General features: G+C 45.1%; 1 protein-coding gene across 7 annotated transcripts in view; it reads left to right on the top strand.

Annotated features, from left to right (window-relative positions):
* The first annotated feature begins 150 nt into the window (after positions 1 to 150).
* Positions 151 to 19,309, top strand: part of PARP6 (poly(ADP-ribose) polymerase family member 6) — a 27,573-nt gene continuing 8,414 nt past the window's right edge. For 3 of the 7 annotated variants that reach the window (XR_006679659.1, XM_004711956.2, XM_045285761.1), the window contains exons 1-16: positions 151 to 418; positions 1,104 to 1,397; positions 3,745 to 3,942; positions 4,585 to 4,662; positions 5,805 to 5,899; positions 6,428 to 6,488; positions 6,726 to 6,816; positions 7,241 to 7,307; positions 10,522 to 10,671; positions 12,194 to 12,404; positions 13,418 to 13,471; positions 14,555 to 14,650; positions 15,219 to 15,311; positions 15,925 to 16,050; positions 16,860 to 16,925; positions 18,172 to 18,239. Coding sequence is in view for 6 of the 7 variants with exons in the window: in XM_004711956.2 (XP_004712013.1) it covers positions 3,940 to 3,942; positions 4,585 to 4,662; positions 5,805 to 5,899; positions 6,428 to 6,488; positions 6,726 to 6,816; positions 7,241 to 7,307; positions 10,522 to 10,671; positions 12,194 to 12,404; positions 13,418 to 13,471; positions 14,555 to 14,650; positions 15,219 to 15,311; positions 15,925 to 16,050; positions 16,860 to 16,925; positions 18,172 to 18,239 (1,259 nt within the window). In the remaining variant the exon portion in view is untranslated. Of the gene's footprint in view, positions 419 to 469; positions 1,398 to 3,744; positions 3,943 to 4,584; positions 4,663 to 5,804; positions 5,900 to 6,427; positions 6,489 to 6,725; positions 6,817 to 7,240; positions 7,308 to 10,521; positions 10,672 to 12,193; positions 12,405 to 13,417; positions 13,472 to 14,554; positions 14,651 to 15,218; positions 15,312 to 15,924; positions 16,051 to 16,859; positions 16,926 to 18,171; positions 18,240 to 19,309 lie in introns of those variants that run through there. The other 4 variants (XM_030884321.2, XM_030884320.2, XM_045285762.1 and 1 more) reach the window with 3 other exon arrangements.

Raw genomic sequence — 19,309 nt, 5'->3', positions numbered from 1 at the left:
GGGCGGGCCGCGGGAAGGGTGCTGGGCCCGCCCCACCTCGGTCGGGGAGGCTGAAGTGAGGGGCTTGGTCTGGGTGACAGTGACACCGTTAGGCTTGACCGGCGGCGCTCCGGACGGGCGGCTGGCGACACGCCTCGGGGGGCGCAGGCTTCTTCCCGGGGAGGCAGGCGTTGGGTAGCTCCGGCCGAAAGCTGGATGAGCCGAACTGCTTCCCCAAGGGAGGCCTAAGGGCTCGGAAGCGCGGGTGGAGTAGTGTTTCTGGAGGCAGCCGGTCCCATCTCCCCACGGGGCACCCGAGCTAGCAGTAGCCTGCGGGGATCGACCCTCCGCGGCTTCGGCCGCACTCTTTGTTCCGTGGCCTAGGCTTTCTGAGAGGGAGCACTCCCCTCCCGGCACCCCAAAGCGGAGAGTTGGCACGGTGAGCTCAGAGGCTTCTCCCTCCGAGATGTAAAGTTGTCACCCTGGAGCACCCCCCCCAGTAGTCTAACTAGAGGAAGACCTTAGTGATCCAGACTTGAGGCTTCCTTAGGTTTGGCCTCTTCCCTGCAAATTCAGCTGTCACCGTCCATATTGAACTGGGGGGCCCAACCACATCCCTGCCCAGGGGTCCCTTCAGGCAGTCTATAACTCGTGTTTGGCCCCCAACTTATCAGCAAAGCTTCCCTCTTTTACCACATTGAGATCGAATAAACTTTGCTTCATTCAAAGTTCCTTAATATAACTACATCACATGAATATTTGATGTGACTTTTACTTGGCAAATGTGCTTAATCTTAGGTCCACTGATAGCCTTGCTCTTAACCTTAAGCAAGTCTCTTGACTTCTCTGGGCCTGCGTATCTGTAGTGTAAACGCTTTCCTCCAGGCTATCTTTCATGCAATTTTCTCTTTAACCTGTCTGTGATTTACATAGTCCACCAATCACTTTCTCCCATCCTTCACCTTCTAAATCCACCCTCCATTTCTCCAGCGAAGAGGGCTTTGAAGGGAGAAGGTCTATGTCCTAAAGTAGCCACTTTGAAAATAACTGGTAGTTTCCTAAACTGTGTCTTCCCTAGATAAGGAAAACTCCCTGAATGAACTACCTTTTCCTTCTTGTGACAGCAGCAGAAACCAAGCCACAACAACCCTGGGAGAAAGGCTGAGTTTTCCTCGACTACTACAGTGACAAGGACCTTAAGACAGTTGGTACTTCCATCCTCTTGCCATCATCTTACCACCCAGCCCAAGACGGCCCAGGCTGAACATTAGTGCCTCCCGCCTCGCTCTTCTAAGATCATTCAGATCTGCACCTGACTGTTTGGGGGTTTTGTTTTGTTTTGTTTTGGTGTATGTGTGGCAAATTTCACACACCAAGTCCTCAGATCTACATCCTCTGGTTCGCCGCTGTCCTCGAAGGTGAATGGAATCATGTTCTTTTCAGGATCATGTGGTGTCTGGTTTGGGTAATGTGTAGGAGCAGTTAGGTTTTTGTAGAGACCTCTCATTTGGCTTGAAGTAGCCTCTTTTCCTTGGTGGTGTCCAGCAGAGGGTTATTTAGTCCTTCACTCATCAAGCCCGTATGTGCTGAGGGGTCACTGTGTGCCGTGCACTGTTGGAATTGCTGAGAACAGAGAGAGTGAAAATAAAGTCCCTGTCACCTTAGAGCATGCAGTCTGATGAGCGAGACCGATAATTAGCATGTCGTAGTATGTCAGAAGGAGGTAAGTGCTGTGGAAAAATATACGGGGCAGGGAGTATGGAGTGTGTGTGTGTGTGTGTGTGTGTGTGTGTTGGGTTGTTAGTTTATTTAGGATAGTCATGCTAACCTTTGAGCAGAGATGTGAAAGTGAGAAGGAGCACACCGTGTGGCTCTGTGGGTGAAAAGCATTCTAGGAAAGAGGACCAGCCGATGAAATGACCCCCAAGATGGGAATATGTTGGATAGAGTCAAAGAAGAGCAAGGAAGCCACTGTGGAGTCTCAGGGATAACAGAGCTGCTCACATTTAGATTTAACTTTCTAGGGGAAAGGCCCTGCAAAAGTGCCCCTCACTTTTAACTTTACATTAGGAGAATTTACAATTATTACAGAATTTGAGAGCAAGAAACTCTTTAGATAATGCTTATACAGCTTCATCGATCATCAACATTTTCCAGTTTTCATCGATTTTCATTTTGGGGGTGTGTGCATGCACATGCCAATGCATGCCCTGGAATTGCATTTTAAAGCAAATCCCAGACATCACTGTCATTTCATCCCCCAAACTTCAGATTCAGTCTCCCTTTGCGAGACAGGAGGTAGTGGTATCAGCTGGAGGATACCAGGCCCCGAGTTAGCTCTAGTTTTGTGCCTGAGATCCCATCCTGGTTCCTGAGGAACAGACCACAGGCCCTTTGAAGACACAAGGATCCGGAACAGTGGTTCTCAGGCTTTCTCACGAATCAGACTAATGTAGAGGGCTCTGTAAAGCAGAGCTCGCTGAGACCCCACCCCCTTGGAGTTCCCTATTCAGTAGGCATGGGGTGAGGCTGAGAATTTGCATTTATGACAGTTTGTTCCCAGGTGATGCTGATGCTGTGGTTCCTACTCTGAACCCACAGAGTTCAGAGAACCTACTCTGAGAACCACAAATCCAGAAACCCAGGGCTCAGTCAAGCCAATTAAGAGAACAGGAACATCTGTGTCCAAGGTTGGAGTCCGTGAGGCTGAGTTACTTGCAGAACCAGGCAGGCCTGTCACAATGGTATTTAATTTTGACTTCACAGAGTGTTTTGTTTAAAATATATATATACATATCAGCATATTTTTAATATCGTGTATCCATCCCATGATACAGAACTACTTTCTGTTAAGTAGAACTGTGCACTGAGGTGTGTTAAAAGTTCCCCAGGTACCTGGAATATATAGCTAGACTTGTTACACACAAACCTAGACAATAACAGGAAATTTTTGTTAAGTTGGGATAGCTTTTGCCCCTCCCTGCTATTCAAGGCTTCGTACGTGTGGGAGATTAATTTTTCCCCCCTACTACGTGCAGAAGCTTCTGTAGGACTAAAAGAGCCCAGTAAAGTCAGGAGGCCACAGGCTTAGACAAGAACAGGGAAACCGTCGATGGAAGAACTAGGGGGCTAGTGTTTTCTGAGCATTCATTGGGGTCGTTATTGCATTTTGATTTTAGCAGTAGGTTCCACAATGAGCCCGGGGCATTATTTTGGCTATGAAAACTTAGACCATGCCTACAAGAAGTTTGGTCCTGCTGGGGACTTCTAGGGGTAGCTCTGATTGTTTATAAGACTTGTAGGGTCTCTTAAAAGGACATATGATGCAATCTGGAGAAAAGACTAAACATAGAGAGTCCAGAAAGAAGCTCAGATTCTGGATCTTAACCCTGTTGGGGGGTTACTGTGAAGAATGTTCCAAAATGAACTGACCAGAAAGATAGCATAAGCATCTGGTTCTGCCACCTCTTGTGGGTCAAGAGGTTAAGGTAGCATTATGAACTAAAGCATGAACTTGGATCTATAGTCTGTAGTTGGAACATACAGACATGTTCCAACCTCAACTCTCAGCATCAACTGTGGTTTCATAGTTCATTGTCGTTAAAGAGCCCTGTGTATAGGTGTGTATACGTGCATGCAAGTATATCCTTGTGCAAGTAGCTGGACACATGTATAATGAAAATACACCCGCAAGCCTGTGCGCCTGTATGTATACCACTGTGTAAGTAAGTGGTGATGAAACCAGCTGTTGTCTGCCTCCTGCAGGACAGTGACTTGTTACCCACGCAACAGCAGAGCCTGCCATCTCCAGCAGATCACCAATCAGCCCCTGACATCGCCTGCTCCCTTGCCTCCCTTTGTGGCCTCCTAAATGCCCATCTCGTTGGTCTGGGTTCAACTGGTGGTATGGAGGGGTGCTGCCTAGCACTGACCTGGGAGTGTGAGTGACCCACTGATCCAATGGTGAGAACTGATGCCTACCTGGGATGAAGGTTTCTCTCTAGCTTATTATCCAGGGAGGAGATGGGACCAAGCACAGGTTTCACCTTTGCCTGCCTTTCAACACTTTGGAGTAGTTATTTGCAGTTAAAAGAAGGAGAAGGGGCATGGAAGCAGTATTTCTGGGGGAGGGGGGGAGGGATGGCTTTTCATGGGAAGAAGAGAAGGGCTCATTAATTACTTGGGTAGAAAGAGAGCTTAAGTGCACTTGGGGACTGCCTGGGTTAATGAATGACCCTGTCAGAGGCCAGCTTGTACTGGAATCCAGATATGGCTGGTAATCAACCATGACTTTGAAATGGAAATCTTGTGGCCTTCTTTTGCTGGCTATCAGAGCCTTGGTCATACTGAGACTTAAGAAGTTGCAATTCCCTACCACTTTCCTCTACATCCCACCAAAGCAGAGTTAGGCCATGGAAAGTGCAAAGGAACCAGAGATCTTCCTAAAGGGGAGGCAAAGGATAGAAAGGGAGTAGGCTTCAATGACTCTGTACTGAGAGACCTTCTCCCACTCCTGGTGGGAGCCTGTTTCCCATTCTCCCAACCTACCCCATGCCTTGGGATAATAGGGACCTAACAATGGGTTGTATGATGTTTCATCGCTAGGACATCAAAGGCCAGTTTTGGAATGATGATGATTCAGAAGGAGATAATGAATCAGAGGAATTTCTCTATGGAGTTCAGGTGAGGCTGCAGCTACAAGACCCATGTTAGGTGATCTAGATTTATGCTTCACTCTTGGTATCTTAGGAGGGAAAGAGATTGTTCCAAAGCAGAGATGAGTTGAAGATGGAATATTGGTTTAGCCTGAGCATGAGCTTGTCCTACCTAATCCACATCCTGGCTCCTACCTGGGATTCATACCTGTCCTCGAGTACACCATGGTCTCTGTCCATGGAAACTCCTTATAAACTATTCATTAAAAATAATTATTTTTGTAGTATCTTCTTTCACTAAACAATGACTACACACCCCAAAAAACCCCATTGCCCTTGAGTCGATTCCAGCTCAGCAACCGTATAGGGCAGAGTAGAACTGCTCCTTTGGTTTTTGAAAAGGGTGAACTCTCACAGGAGTAGACAGCCTCCTTTTCCTCTTGTGAAGTGGCTGTGGGGTTCAAACTGCTGACTTGTGGTTAGCAACACAACTCACAATGCCACCAAGGCTCCCTTCTCTCACTAAACAACCCCCAAAGTCCATTGCTGTTGCATTGACGCCAACTCCTACTGACTCTGTAGAACTGCCCCAGAGGGTTCCCATGGCTGTCATTTTTATGGAAGCAGAGTGACTGGTGAATTCAAACTACTGACTTTTCCGTTAGCAATGAGCACTTAGTGACTGTGCACCACTAAGGACACCTCTCTCAATAGCCCACAGGGCTATTCATTCATTAGTTTTTAAATTCTTTAAAAAAGATCATCCCGCTACTGATGCTGCCACTGCCTAGGTCACAATCCTAAGCAGGAATGCCAGGGGCTCTCTAGATAGAACCAACACATGTTAATTACTGTGCTTTTCATCTGGTCTGAGTTCTCATAGAAGGTCATAAGTCAGGAATAAAAGCTGGAGACCTAAGGCTGTCAGCTCCCCAAACAATGCCTGCAATTGGTCTGCTGAAACAGAAGGGCCACTTGTCTGCCAAGAAAGCCCCGCTTAGTACCACCACCAAGAGCCCCATGATGGAGGGGCTTCTGTATTGCTGCTATTTGATTTCCCCTGTGCTTGGGGTCTTTCCACATTTATCTTTCATCTTTTCCTTTTCTTCCTTGTTCATCTTTTTATACCGCTCTCCACCACCACCACCACCATGTTTGCCACTGACTCAGGGGAGCTGTGCAGCTGACCTGTATCGCCACCCACAGCTTGATGCTGACATTGAGGCCGTGAAGGAGATCTACAGTGAGAACTCTGTATCCATCAGGTGGGACTCCGCTGTAGGGATGACAAGGGAGCCAGCCTTCTTTCTGACTTGCTGAAAAGGCTAGCTGGTTTTTCTTTTTATGGGATTTGTGGGCATAGATACATTGAAAGCCACAGGATAGTGACCCTTTAGGTTTGGGAGAGAGAGTGGGGGAGGGAGGGGAAAAAATGAGGAGCTGATACTAAGGGCGCAAGAAAGTGTTTTGAAAATGATGGTGGCAACAAATGTGCTTGACACAATGGATGTATGTTAAGAGCTGTATGAGCCCCCCAATAAAAGGATTTTTTAAATAATTTTTTTTAAGTAAAAAGAAAGACCCTTTAACTGTAGACCTCTGTAGGCAGGTAGTTTAGCTTTTGTGCTAGAAGGGCGTCTGGTGTAGACCCTCATCTTGTGAGTGGCTAGATTGATATAAGGGTCCCTTTCCCCCTTCCCATCCTTCTCCCCTGGCTCAGTTCTTACTCCACCTGTCTGTGCTCCCTTCTTTCTCCCTTAATGATTCTCACCTGTGCTCACCTGTGTCTCTAGAGAATATGGAACTATCGATGACATGGATATTGACCTCCACATCAACATCAGCTTCCTCGATGTAAGTGCTGATAGTACAACAAACAACCTAGCGAGCTGGGCTTTGTGAAGTTTGTCACGTAGCCCAGGAGTCTGGTTCCTGAATGCTTATTTGAAGCATGTGTTCTTCATCCCTGTCTTTCCTAGGCCATCAGCACACAGTGGCGTGTACTGCCATTTGCATGTATGTGTCAGACAGGGAAAACAGCAAACCGTTCCTCTCTCTGGCTAAACTGGTAACAATTTCCTACTCTCTCAGGAGGAAGTTTCTACAGCCTGGAAGGTCCTCCGCACAGAACCCATTGTGTTAAGGCTGCGATTTTCCCTCTCCCAGTATCTTGATGGACCAGGTAAGGATGGTGATTTAAGTCATTTGGGTGCTCTGAATGTGGCCTAATCCAAAGTCCTTGGCAAACTGATGTAGAGAAAAACTGGGAGTCAGGCTATTGGTAGGAGCTTTTCATTCTTCTGGCCTTCATGTCTTTACCCCTTCTCATCTGTTAGCCATCCCCTGAAGGCCTTCCTTTGAAAGGTTAATGAAATTGTTTTCTCCTATTCCCTGACGTCCTTTATCCTCAACCTCTGACTGAGGACTTTGGATATTGGCCAGGCAGCTCCCAAAGTCTACCCTCCATTTCTGATGGTTTATTCCTTTATCTTTATTGTTTGGCATCCCTGCTGCTACTGTTTTTAGAATCTAAGAAAGATTTTCCATGGAACTGTGCCTGCAGTTTCCCAAGGGCTTTCTAGGGGCTCTTTCTCTTCTCTTAACAGAACCGTCGATTGAAGTTTTCCAGCCATCAAATAAGGAAGGGTTTGGGCTAGGTCTTCAGTTGAAAAAGTAAGAACTTTGATCTTTCCTGGTCATGGGTGTCGGAGGAGAGAATATGAGGGAGCTTCAAAAAGTGCGTGGAAAATGAAATGAAATGATAACGAAAATTTTCTATTGACTTTCTGAAGCTCCCTCAACAGGTGGGCCTATGGGTGGATGTTGATTTTATGCAAAAGTATTTTTCTGTGATATACCCAAGAAGGCTAAAATAAATCTTGGAGGCCAAGTTTATGGTGGAAGCAGGGGAGTCGATTGCTCTGGGCTTTGAGGCTTCCTAGAGAGAAGAGGAGAGGAGCCCTGGCGGTGCTTTAAGCAGTTCACCACAAGTGTGGCAGTTCAAACCCACCAGCACTCCTCAAGAGAAAGATGAGGCTGTCTGCTCTGCAGAGATTTACAGTCTCACAGACCCACAGGGCCAGTTCTCTTCTGTCCTACAGGCCCACTATTGAGGATCTGTGGTCTTGGTTAGAGGCACGGCATTCCCTAGGATTTAAAGAGAAATGTAACTCTGGCCTGTTATCCTGTTCACATTTCCTTTTATAGTTTCCTCTGGGGGAGGGAGACTCTAGGACCTCAGCTTATTGTAGCTTATGGGAGGTGTTGAGGCCCTTAGTAAGTATCTGGTACACAAAGGAAAAATGAAGCACAGATTCTGCCCTCAACCAAATTTCAAATAGAGTCCAGTATATGCATGTTTTAATATGAATGGGAACGAAAAGTTAACGGAAAAATTGAACTAAAAGGGAATGGCATTTTCCCATGGAATTTTTGAAGCCCCCTCATGTAAGTGAATATGTAAGGTTGAGAAGAACACAGAGGAAGGAATGACTCCGGCCGGTGGCCAGTGGACGAGGGCTGTCAATGAAAGGGTGAAAGAGATGTTGACTTCTAAGAGTGAGTAACATTGCAGAGGCATAGCCATGAAAGATGGAGTGTGTGTAAGGCGCTTCAAGTCGTTCTGTATTGCTTGAATACCCGAGGGGGGAGAAACACTGGTGGTGTGATGGCTTAGACATTGGGTTGCTTCCTACCGCATAGGTTTGCTGTTCAAAACTTGTAGCCTCTATGGGAGAAAAATGAGGTTGCCTATATCTAAGATTTACAGCCTGGAAAACCCAAAAGAGCGTTTTCTGCTCTGTGCCCCAGGGAAGCTATCAATTGGAACTGACACAATGGCAATGGGCTTGAATTTTTTGAAGAAACCAAGCCAGAGAAGTAGGGAAGGGCTCAAATCAGAGAGGATCTTGGGTTTTTACCTTGTAGGCAATGGGGAGAATTGAAAGGTTATAGGCCAAGGAAGGACATGCTCAGATTTTTAGAAAAACCATTCTGGCAGCATTGTTCAGAACCGGTGAGAGGAGGTGAGAGAGGACCAGAACCAGTTTAGCAGCGGGCTTTTAAGGAGGTCCAGACAAGAGATGATGAAAGCCTGAAGTACGGTGTGCCTATAGATAAAAGTGGAGGTGAGAGGGGCTTGCAGAGTGTAAAATCAGTAGGACTGAAGAGTGATTTGGTGTGTTGGATATGGTCATAAAAGCTAAAGTGTAGTGGAAAATCACTCCTAGATTTGAAGCCCGGATGTCTGGGTAATTATGATAGCTTCAATTTAAATAGGGAGGTAAGAAGAAGGGAATATGGGATAGGGAAGGAAAATTAGTTCTGTTTTAGATATGTTGTTTAGCGTTAGAGTTGGGATATACAGGTAAGAAGATCCTCCGTAGGCAGATATGTGGATTTGGTACTTAGGGAAGTTGGGATTAAAGATAGATATATCAATAAATGAGTGTTACATGGATGTTAATTACAAACTACATAGAATTTGAGAGATTGCCTAAGAAAGGAAAATAAGATCTAGGGCAAAACACCCTTTAGCATCCAGAGAAAATACTGAAGACTCCAGCAAGGTAGACAGAAGAAGGAGGCACTGAAAGTAGGTCAGCGAAGTGAGAAATGAATGAGAAGGGAGGGACAAGGAGGCCAGGAGGAGAGAGGCTGCGAGGAGAGCAGGCATCCAAATAAACAGAGAACTTGAGAGTTTCTGTGAAGTTAGCAATTTTAGTGGACTGGGGAAGGTGGAAACCAGCAGGCAGCAAACTGAGGAGGGGTAGGTGAGGAAGGAAGAACAAGTATAGATTGAAAATTTTGGATGAGTATGGAAAGGGGAGAACGAGCGGTAGCTAGACTGAGGTACAGGAACTCGAAATTTTTCATAGACTACAGAAAAGAAATAGAAGACAGCAGGAGATAGTTGATAGATCAGTGGCCCAGAGGGTCAAGAAAACACCAGAAACCAAACTCATTGCCATCCAGTCGACTCCAACCCCACCTCATAGCAACCCTATGGAACGGGATAGAATTGCCTCTGGGTTTCTGAGGCTTTAGCTCTAGATGGGAGGAGAAAGGCATGTCTCTCTCCTGAAGAGCAGCTGCTGGTTTCAGACTGCTGACCTTGAGATTCACAGCACAGTGTGTGACCACTGTTCCTCTAGAGCTCCTTCAAAATTCAAGAAGGGGCTGGAATTTAGAGCCAGAGAGGGGAATGGATCTTAACTAGGAGAGTTACTTATCTCCAAGGATTGGAGGGATGGAGACAAGGATGAAAATGGAGATCCTTTTGTAGTCGGATTGAGAAGTTAAGCGAGCTTATCTATGTTGACCTCAGTTCTCTCTAGTATAGCCTCAGAGAGAGGTAAAATGTAGATTAAACTTAGAATTTAAGATGATGAAAGTTTAATATAATAGCTTAGAATAACACTAGAGAGAACTGGTCGACGACCAGTCTGAGGGTCCATCTAAAGTTGGAAGCCATCATTTTGGTGATGGGGTTGCTCTCCTCATGAAGAGACTTCATCTCCCTAATCCTCTTCTTGACTATTCACAAGGCAGAGCTTGCTACTCCCCTGCATCCCACCATTTCTGCGCCTCACTGCAGAGTCAGTTTTTGGCTCTAAATTCCAACATTCCTAGCCTTTGGAGGCTCACTTTGATGTCTCCTTTTAAGGTAATAGGAGTGAATATTTACCCCCTTACCTTTAGGACAGTATATACATTTCCATGTGCTAAGATCATATGAAGGGAATCTTCAAACACATGTTCCCCTATCACAACTACTTTTATAGTTCCTGGGTCTGAAGTTTAGATTCATTCCCTCTCTTGGTCATTATTTATTTACCCAACTCTTTGTGTTTAAGCTTTCCTAAGCCTGTCTTCTTTGATCTCTCAGGATCCTGGGCATGTTCACATCCCAACAATGGAAACATCTCAGCAACGATTTCTTGAAGACCCAACAGGAGAAGAGGCACAGTTGGTTCAAGGCAAGCGGTACTATCAAGAAGTTCCGGGCTGGCCTCAGCATCTTCTCACCCATCCCCAAGTAAGTGTTCCTTAGCAACAGATAACCTCCAATGCCTTTGCCTTATTTTAGCCTTGATATTCTAAGCTTAGCTTTCTGACCTCTCTGTAGGTTCTCTGGATTCTGTATCTTTAATTCTGTATCAGTTAACACTACTCATGTGATCTTGCCATCTATGTGTCCTTACTATCCCTTTACTCTTGAACCAGTGCTCATACCCTAGCCTTTATGTATAGCATAATGCCTAGCATGTCATGTATATTTGGAGAAACGTATGCAGATATCACCATCTTTCCTTTCTTTGCCTCTCATGCTTATGCTCCAACCTAAGGCAGAGTAAGGAATCGGGCACTAATTCCTCATTCTTATGAAAGGGTACATTGATCTATTTTCCAGGTTCTGGAGATAAATATTGTTCCATTCTTTACATGGTTACTTTGGGGTTTTTCTTTTTCTCTTGGTACATTCTGATCTTCCCCATGACAGATACAAACCCAAGTGGCAGATATTTGACTATTGAATACTAAGTAGATGCCTCTTAGGGTCGCACATTTTTAGCTTCATAGGCATCGATATTGACAATCACTTGTGACTAGTTTTGTCTAGCACAGTATTTGGTATGTCACAAATACATGTGAATAAAGCAGTCATCCCTTCCAAAAGGTCATTCCAGACCCAACCAGAGAGAGTGGCCCAGCCTCTGCATCTGCCTACCCTTCCTGGACTCATTCTGAAGATCACACAGATAGGACATAAGACTCAGGTTCAGATGCATGCTCTAATTTCCTTGATAGTGATTTAAGATGAATGGAATTTTCCTCAGATACAAGTGTTTCTTAGGCGTCTGTCACTTTACCCATCCTGGTCCAGATCTTGATATTTCTCTCTCTCGCTCTACTTTTTATTATGAATCAGGTAAAGATTTACAGAGTACATTATCAGTTCTGTATTCAAGAATGCATATGCATTTCGTTAGAACTTATCCTTAGCATTTCCCTCAGTGTAACCATCCCACTTCCTCCCTATGCTTCCTGTTTCCATCGCTCCTTCTTTCCTAACTCTGAACTCATCCTTGGGAAAATGCTGTCCTTTTGATCTTAAATGGTTGATTACTCTAACACAGGAGCAAGTTTAATTCCAGACCTGAATGTCTCAGGGATTCCACCTCTCTTAATACAACCAGTAAGCATGGTCTCTCTTAAGGTTTAGGGTTTTGTTCAACATTTTTCTCCCACTCTGTTCAGGATCTTCTGATGTGATCCTTTTCATAGCAGTAGGTGGCAGTAGCTGGACACCGTATAGTTCTTCTTGGTCTCAGGGTCGTGAACACTGATGTTTGTGTGGTCCATTAATCTATAAGACTAAATGTTTCCATAAGTCTTTTGATTTCAATCTGCCTTCTTTCTCTCAGATGAAGAGAAACCGGTAGTTGTACCTGAAATGTCTTCATGGGGTTTTAAGGTGCTCCAGATCCCTTGTAGCACCAGTCCTTTCTCAGGGCTCATATTGAATCCCCAGTATAACACTTATCTCTCTTTCCCAGGTCTCCCAGTTTTCCTATCATACAGGATTCCATGCTAAAAGGCAAACTGGGTGTGCCAGAGCTTCGGGTTGGGCGTCTTATGAACCGTTCCATCTCCTGCACCATGAAGAATCCCAAAGTGGAGGTGTTTGGCTACCCTCCGAGCCCCCAGGCAGGTCTCCTGTGCCCCCAGCACGTGGGCCTCCCTCCCCCAGCACGGACCTCTCCTTTGGTACATGGGCTGAGGAGGGTTTGGTTTGGGCATTAGTAGGGTGGGAGTAGAAATGTTGGAGTCTAGCTGTTGAACATAGAATGAGAGTATGGTGGTCTCAAAACTCAGATTAATTGCCATGGAGTGACCCTCAAAGACAGGGTAGAACTGCCCCTGTTCATTTCTGAAACAGTAACTCTTTTTTTTAAAGATCATTTTATTAGGGGCCCTTACAGCCCTTATAACAATTCATACATCATTTGTATCTAGCATATTTGTACATATGTTGCCATCATTTGAAACTGTAACTCTTACTGAGAGTAGAAAATCATGTCTGTCTTCTGCATAATGGCTGGTGGTTTCAAACTGTTGGCCTTCTGGCTAGCAGCCCAACGAATAACCACTATGCCATGGTTATCAGGAATCATTAAAAAAATCTTGGGCTGGGGGAGCCTGGAGGGAGGGGGAAAAATGAGGAGCTGATGCCAAGATCTTAAGTGGAGAGCAAATGTTTTGAGAATGATGAGGGTAACGAATGTACAAGTGTGTTTTACGCAATTGATGTATGTATGGATTGTGATAAGAGTTGTATGAGCCTCCAATAAAATGCTTAAAAAAAATCTTGGGCACATACCATGAGTGGGTAGCATGACCGAAAACATATCCAAACTGCCTGGACAGTTTTTATATCAGTAGACCATGAAACAGAGTCTGGGGATGGTTACCCCAGTGAGATGTCATATTTGGTATTAGGTTTTAGCATTAGGGTTGATAGGGCATGGTAGTCAGATGCTGCACTAACCTGTTGCGTGTACCTTGGGAGAAGATCATCTACGCATTACGTAGTATTCACCTTAAGTGAACTTGTTTCTTCTAGGAAAATATGTTAAGGTCTTCCCAGTTTTGGAATTATACGGGCTTACCCAAGCTAGAACTTAGCTACTTTTGGAGGGTCCTTAGTGGTAGGTGTTCAAGTGAGGCCTGGCTGGGCCCCAGCTTCTTGTGACGCTCATGGGGCCTTTTATTCTTATTAGGTCAGTGGTCACTGCAAGAACATTCCCACTCTGGAGTATGGATTCCTTGTTCAGGTAATTCCAAAGCTCTTTCCCTCCTATTGTCTGACCCATTTGCTCCGCCCTCTAAGGTTGATCTCCTACCTCCTTAGTCATTAACAAATGCTTCTTGAGTTGCTGCGCTTCTAAAACCATACAGAGAATTGTTACGGAGAGGAGAAAAGAAGGTGCCTTTCCCCCCCCTCAGGACCCTCAGCATTATTGGTGAGACAGCACTCAAAAGTTCAAGTGACAAAGGAGGCGCTGCGACTTGTTGGTGCCTCGGTGCAGGATGAGAGGGAGGAGGGCCACTAAGGGCTTCACAGACTTCTTTCACTGCTCGGCCATCGCCTCCACCTGCTTTCTTCCCATATCTGCCTATTGCAGTCAAGGGGCAGATGGCACCTATCCACAAAGTGTTCTCTGTTCCCTTGTTGTAACTGGAAATGATGTTTCCCCTTAATGCTTTTTGTTTTTATGGCACCCATATGACACACCGAGGAGCCCTGGTGCCAGAGTGGGTTAGCCGCTCAAACCCACCAGTTGCCCCACAGGAGAAAGATCTGTCATCTTCCCAGCACTGAGCTCTGTCTGTGGTCAGTCTGATTGTTATAGATACTTGCAATGGCTTCTCAAGCCTCCTTGTCACCTGATCATGGATTAAGTAGCTGTCCCAAAAGGGACAATCTGTAATCATGACAACTACTGTGAATAATTTGATTAGCATCTGTTAAAGTCTATAAAATACTTTAATGAAACCATCTGATACTTCTCAATGCTCCTGTGAAGTGATTAACATCTTATTTTATAAATAAAGAAACAAAAAATAAATAAAGAAAATAAAGAAAGAAAGAAACACAAATTGCCCAAAGTCATGGAAGATATTAAGGAGGAGAAGTGGAACTTTCAGCCCAGGTCTTGGAAATCTAAGGTCATTTCATATTTTATTTTTATCCTGTACGGCCTTAGCTTTGCAGTCGGGCCATCAATTTAAAGCACGACCCACGAATAAATCTAGCCCTGGGATAGCCCTGGAAAGGTGGCAAGCAGTTGGAAAAGATGCTCAGATTATTTCACATATCTATTTCCCAAAATGCATAGAATCTGTTGTTTTTGTAGATCATGAAGTATGCGGAGCAGAGGATTCCAACACTGAATGAGTACTGTGTGGTGTGTGATGAGCAGCACGTCTTTCAGAACGGGTCCATGCTGAAGGTATAGGCCTCTACTCTACAACTCTCTTCCCTGAGCCAACAGCCCTTCACCTTCTCCTTCATTCCTTCCTGCCTGGGTCTGTGGGGAAAGGAGGAATTCACACCATATGCCCTGAAACTCTTAGAGTAATTGCTTTTCTCAGAGTTTTTGCAATCTTGTATAGAGCGATGAGGATGCAGGGATGCTTATGAGATGACAATCCCCACCTAACATTTAAAAACAGAGATACAGATACTAACCAGCATGATTGAATATGTTCCTATCCTCGAGAACTCCAAGTCAAGGTGGGTAAACAGACATTTGATGACAATCACAGTGTATATTACGTGTTCAGGGGGCTACAAGCAGTGACTTGGACATGTAGAAGAGAACAGCTCGCTGGTAGGGAGGTCAGGGAAGGAGACCGCATTGACCCTCAACCTATGAGCATGTCATTTTAATTTAGGTTTCACTTATTTATAGAATATCTTGTTTCTGCCTTAGAGCCCCAAATTTCTACCTTGTTCCTTCCCTCCCTTAATGCTTACCTCCCTTCCCCCACCCTGTCTGCTTAATATATCCCACTCAGCCAGCCGTCTGTACTCGTGAGCTCTGTGTTTTCTCCTTCTACACCCTGGGAGTCATGTCTGGAGCTGCGGAGGAGGTGGCCACTGGAGCAGAGGTGTGGACCCGGGAAAGGTGCTTGGGGAGCTGGGAAAAGGAGGGAAAGCCAGAGAACCCGACAGTTTTCCTCCTTGAAATTGAACCTACAGAAGCGCCATTAGAAATAAAGATGTTCAGTTTGTTAGAGTAAAAATGTGGGTAGAACTCCATCTGTAGCAGGTCCAGTTTCAGAAATACGGTACTTCTTCAAAGTGGGAAGACTATCATTTATAGGTAGAAAATTACAATGTTACATTAAACAGCAAATATGATAGTATGCATAGTACAAGTCTCTCTTTCTAATTGTCTGTCTAAGCATGTGGGTTTGGTTAAATAGCAAAATAACTTGTTTCCAAAAAGGATGTACATCGAGTTTAACAATATACTTTGAGGTTTGTTTCAAGATGGCAGGACATGATTTTCATTTTTCTTTAATTACTTTGGTTTGGTGTGAATTTTTTAAATGAGCTTGTAATTTCTAATTATAGAACCACAAATATATGTACTTGCTTTTAAAAAGCACATCACAGAGAAATGCTGAGAGCCCTAGAAGGTAGAGCTGGGTTGGGTACAGTGTGGCTTCCAGGATTGGGACCTCATTCAGCTGCTCCCTCTCTCTCCTTTCTCCCAAGGTGGTCGATCTGCTGGTGGCCATGTGCAGGGCAGCATTAGAGTCCCCTAGAAAAAGCATCATCTTTGAACCTTATCCCTCCGTGGTGGACCCCACTGATCCCAAGACACTGGCCTTTAACCCTAAGGTACAATTGGTTGGAAAGAAAATGGGACTAGAGAATAGAAATAGTAAAAGATGATGAGAGACCGCGGCCTGTCCCAGTCACACACCATTTTGGAATAAGCAGAAGAAGCCGATTACATGGCTGTGACATGGTGGCTCAGGGAAAGCAAGAGCCCGGGGAGTCGGGTATAAGGCGTATACCCTGAGCAGGGTTTGGCGAGAATGAGTCCTGGAGCGAGCAAGACCCCTCCTGAGAACTGGATGGGACCTCATAGTGGAAAGAAGGCAGGTCCTGTGCCTTATTTCTTGGGAACTCTTGAACCCTAGGATTTAGCTATTTCAGTGATTAAAAAGCTGAGTTTTTTGGGAAATGGGGAGAAGAATGAATATCATAGATGCCAGGGAAAACTACAGGCCAGACAGACCTGGACGTCATTTGAGTATCTGTAACTAGGAAATAATATGTATGGGACCCACCACCGTGCCTCGCTGTGACACATTCATGGTTATGCACATCGGTGATTTTATTTAATCCTCAGCAGCTGTAGGGAGGTGGTGGGTGTTACCTTCATGTACAAACATTCCGGGTTTGTAATGCTGAGGCTCTGGGAAATTCAGTAACTTACGCTCATACTCCATTGATTGAAAAAGAATGAACTTGGAGTTTCAGGCCTCTCTGATATACATATGGCTTAATGCTCTTTCCATTACATATTACACTGTTCCTTTTTGGGTCTAGACTTCTTTTGTGGATTGGGCTCTTTTTCGTCATATTCTGCTCTCCTCCACGTTTCTTCACCTGGATCTTCTCTTCCCATTAATTCCCCACAGAAGAAGAATTATGAGCGACTTCAGAAAGCGCTGGATAGTGTGATGTCCATCCGGGAGATGACCCAGGTATTCCACCCTCTGCTTGTCCCCTTCCCTCTGCCTGCCAGTGTCCCCTGTTCTGCTTGCGATCTAAGGGAGTGGAGGGAAGATTTATGGATTCTGCACAGTGTCGTCGCTATATTCTCTAGTCCCCCCTCTTTAACTTTCCCAGTCCTTGTTCTCTATTTGTTAGCTTTTACTCCTTCTCTTCTTTTTTTTTTGTTTTGTTTTTTCCTTTCAATTTGTTTTACTCATTTTCTATTTCTTTCTTTTTTTCTTTTTAAAAAAATCATTTTATTGAGGGGTCTTACAGCTCTTATAACATTCCATATATCAATTGTATCAAGCATATTTGTACATATGTTGCCATCATTTGTTTTTTGGGGAGTTTTTTGTTTGTTTGTTTGTTTTGTTTTGTTTTCTTTTTTCTTTTTAACATTTTATTAGGGGCTTATACAACTGTTATCCCAATCCGTACACACATCAATTGTGTAAAGCGCATTTGTACATCGTTTCTCACCTTCTCTTCATCTTTAATGTCTCTCTCAAACTGTACCTTGGCTGCAAATTCCTTCACAAGTTGTCCATATTTAATGTTTGCCCCATGATTTTTAGGCAATTAGGGAAGTAAGGGCAAGCCCTCTGCTCTGGGCGGGGAGGGTGAGGAGGGGGGCTTGGAGGTAAGCGGCTAGACCCAGGGGCCTACGTCTTCTATCCTTCTAGGGGTGGGGCAGCCACAGGAGCAGTGACCATCCTTTGAATCAAGGCTGTCCCTCACCAGACTTCCCCACCCCTCGTCTGCAATCTCTGCATGAATAGACATTCATTTGTACTCACGTTTACAGGTGGGCCTCTTCTCAGCAAATCCTACGTGTCACAGTTCAGATTAACACATGAGCGCACCTAGATGGGATGATCTACAGGATAGAGGACTCTGCGTGTGTGAAGCTTTACTGCAGGGATTCCTTCGCTTAATGTTTCTGGGACATTGATTTCATTTATTTTGTAATTTCCAATCAATTATTTAGGGCTGTAGGAATTGCATAAAATGAGGGAGACCCACCTGCATGTTGTTTTGTAAACATACTCAGTCATTTTCATACTGATGAGTCTTCCCAACCTGACTGGGGCTCCTTGAGGGTGGGAACTCCCATCTCCTCTTGCCCCCCATGTGGCCTTCAGTGCTTAGCTCTGGACCCTGATAGTCAGTCCTTCAAAAGTGGGAGGGGTCCCACCTCTCCTGAGAGGTAACCTCATGACCGTTGTCTTCCAGGGCTCGTATTTGGAAATCAAGAAGCAGATGGACAAACTGGACCCCCTGGCCCACCCTCTTCTGCAGTGGTACGGATAGGGTGGCTCATCCTTCCCTAAGGGTTTGTTACATAGGGAGCCTGTACCTTCTCGTGGAGGTGGGTTCAACATTGTTCCCAAGTGACTGACATCGTGGCTGCTTTCTCTTGGGCTTCTCTTTATACATGTAGTCTTGAGAAGAGCTCAGAAATAATTTTAAAAGAGCCTGCAGATTCTGCTATGATGCCTAAGTTCTTTTTTAGGTGTTCCTTATTTCCTGGTAGGTTTCAGAGAACTCCTTGAATGTAGGATTTAATGCTATTCCTTTGATGACATTTCCCTGCATTCAGGGAAGTTTTCCTCCCCAGCACTCTTTGTCCCCATCTCTTTGTCCCCTTGATGATGTAGAATATCCAGAACCTCAGGCACTGTGGTTAGTTCCTTTTCCTAGCAAAAATCTCACCTCTTCCCAGCAGCCCTCCACTCACCACCACGCCACGCCACGCCACACCACACCACACACGCTTGCTTTCTGTTCTTTCTGGCATAGCTTTCCCTTCGTCGTATTCAGACCTTGACATCAGTTCTTCTCAGCACAACCTCCTACCTCAGCAGGGAGGAATGGCTGTAGAACGTGGCCCCCACATAGAGTGGCCCCCACAAAAAAACCTCCAAAATGATCCATGAAAGCTACCTTGCTGAGCCCTCTTGTTTCATGCTTCTGCCTTCCTGCTCTCTGAGGTTAGTGTGGTTGCAGCCTGGCTGGTCCATGGACTCCTCAAGAAGTTTGTTCTCATTACTTTTGTTTCTTTCTCCAACCCAGACAGTAACTCTCTCTCCAGTCCTTCTTGTTCGTGAGAGCTTTCAGGCAGAGCAGCTCATGCGCCCTGGTACCGAGTCTGCATCCCAGCTATAAGTTGTCACTATCCTAATAAAAACCTCTCTGCGCTTTTTTGTAACCGATTCCTTGTGCTCTTCCTTTAGTTCTGGTCTTTTTTCTCCCTAGATAGAGGAGCCCCCCTCCATCCCTCCCCTACCCCTTTATTTTTTGTCTGTTGTTTAACTTTCCAGAAACTAACTGGTCTCTAGCCTGGTGTTTCCATTTTACATTTTATACACAC

Source organism: Echinops telfairi, unplaced genomic scaffold, assembly GCF_000313985.2.
Source record: "Echinops telfairi isolate 266 unplaced genomic scaffold, ASM31398v2 ScPeMD7_7475;HRSCAF=8513, whole genome shotgun sequence".
In the NCBI taxonomy this organism is placed as follows: domain Eukaryota; kingdom Metazoa; phylum Chordata; class Mammalia; order Afrosoricida; family Tenrecidae; genus Echinops; species Echinops telfairi.
The sequence above is the reverse complement of the archived record's forward strand: the minus strand, read 5'-3'. Positions and strand labels throughout refer to the sequence as shown.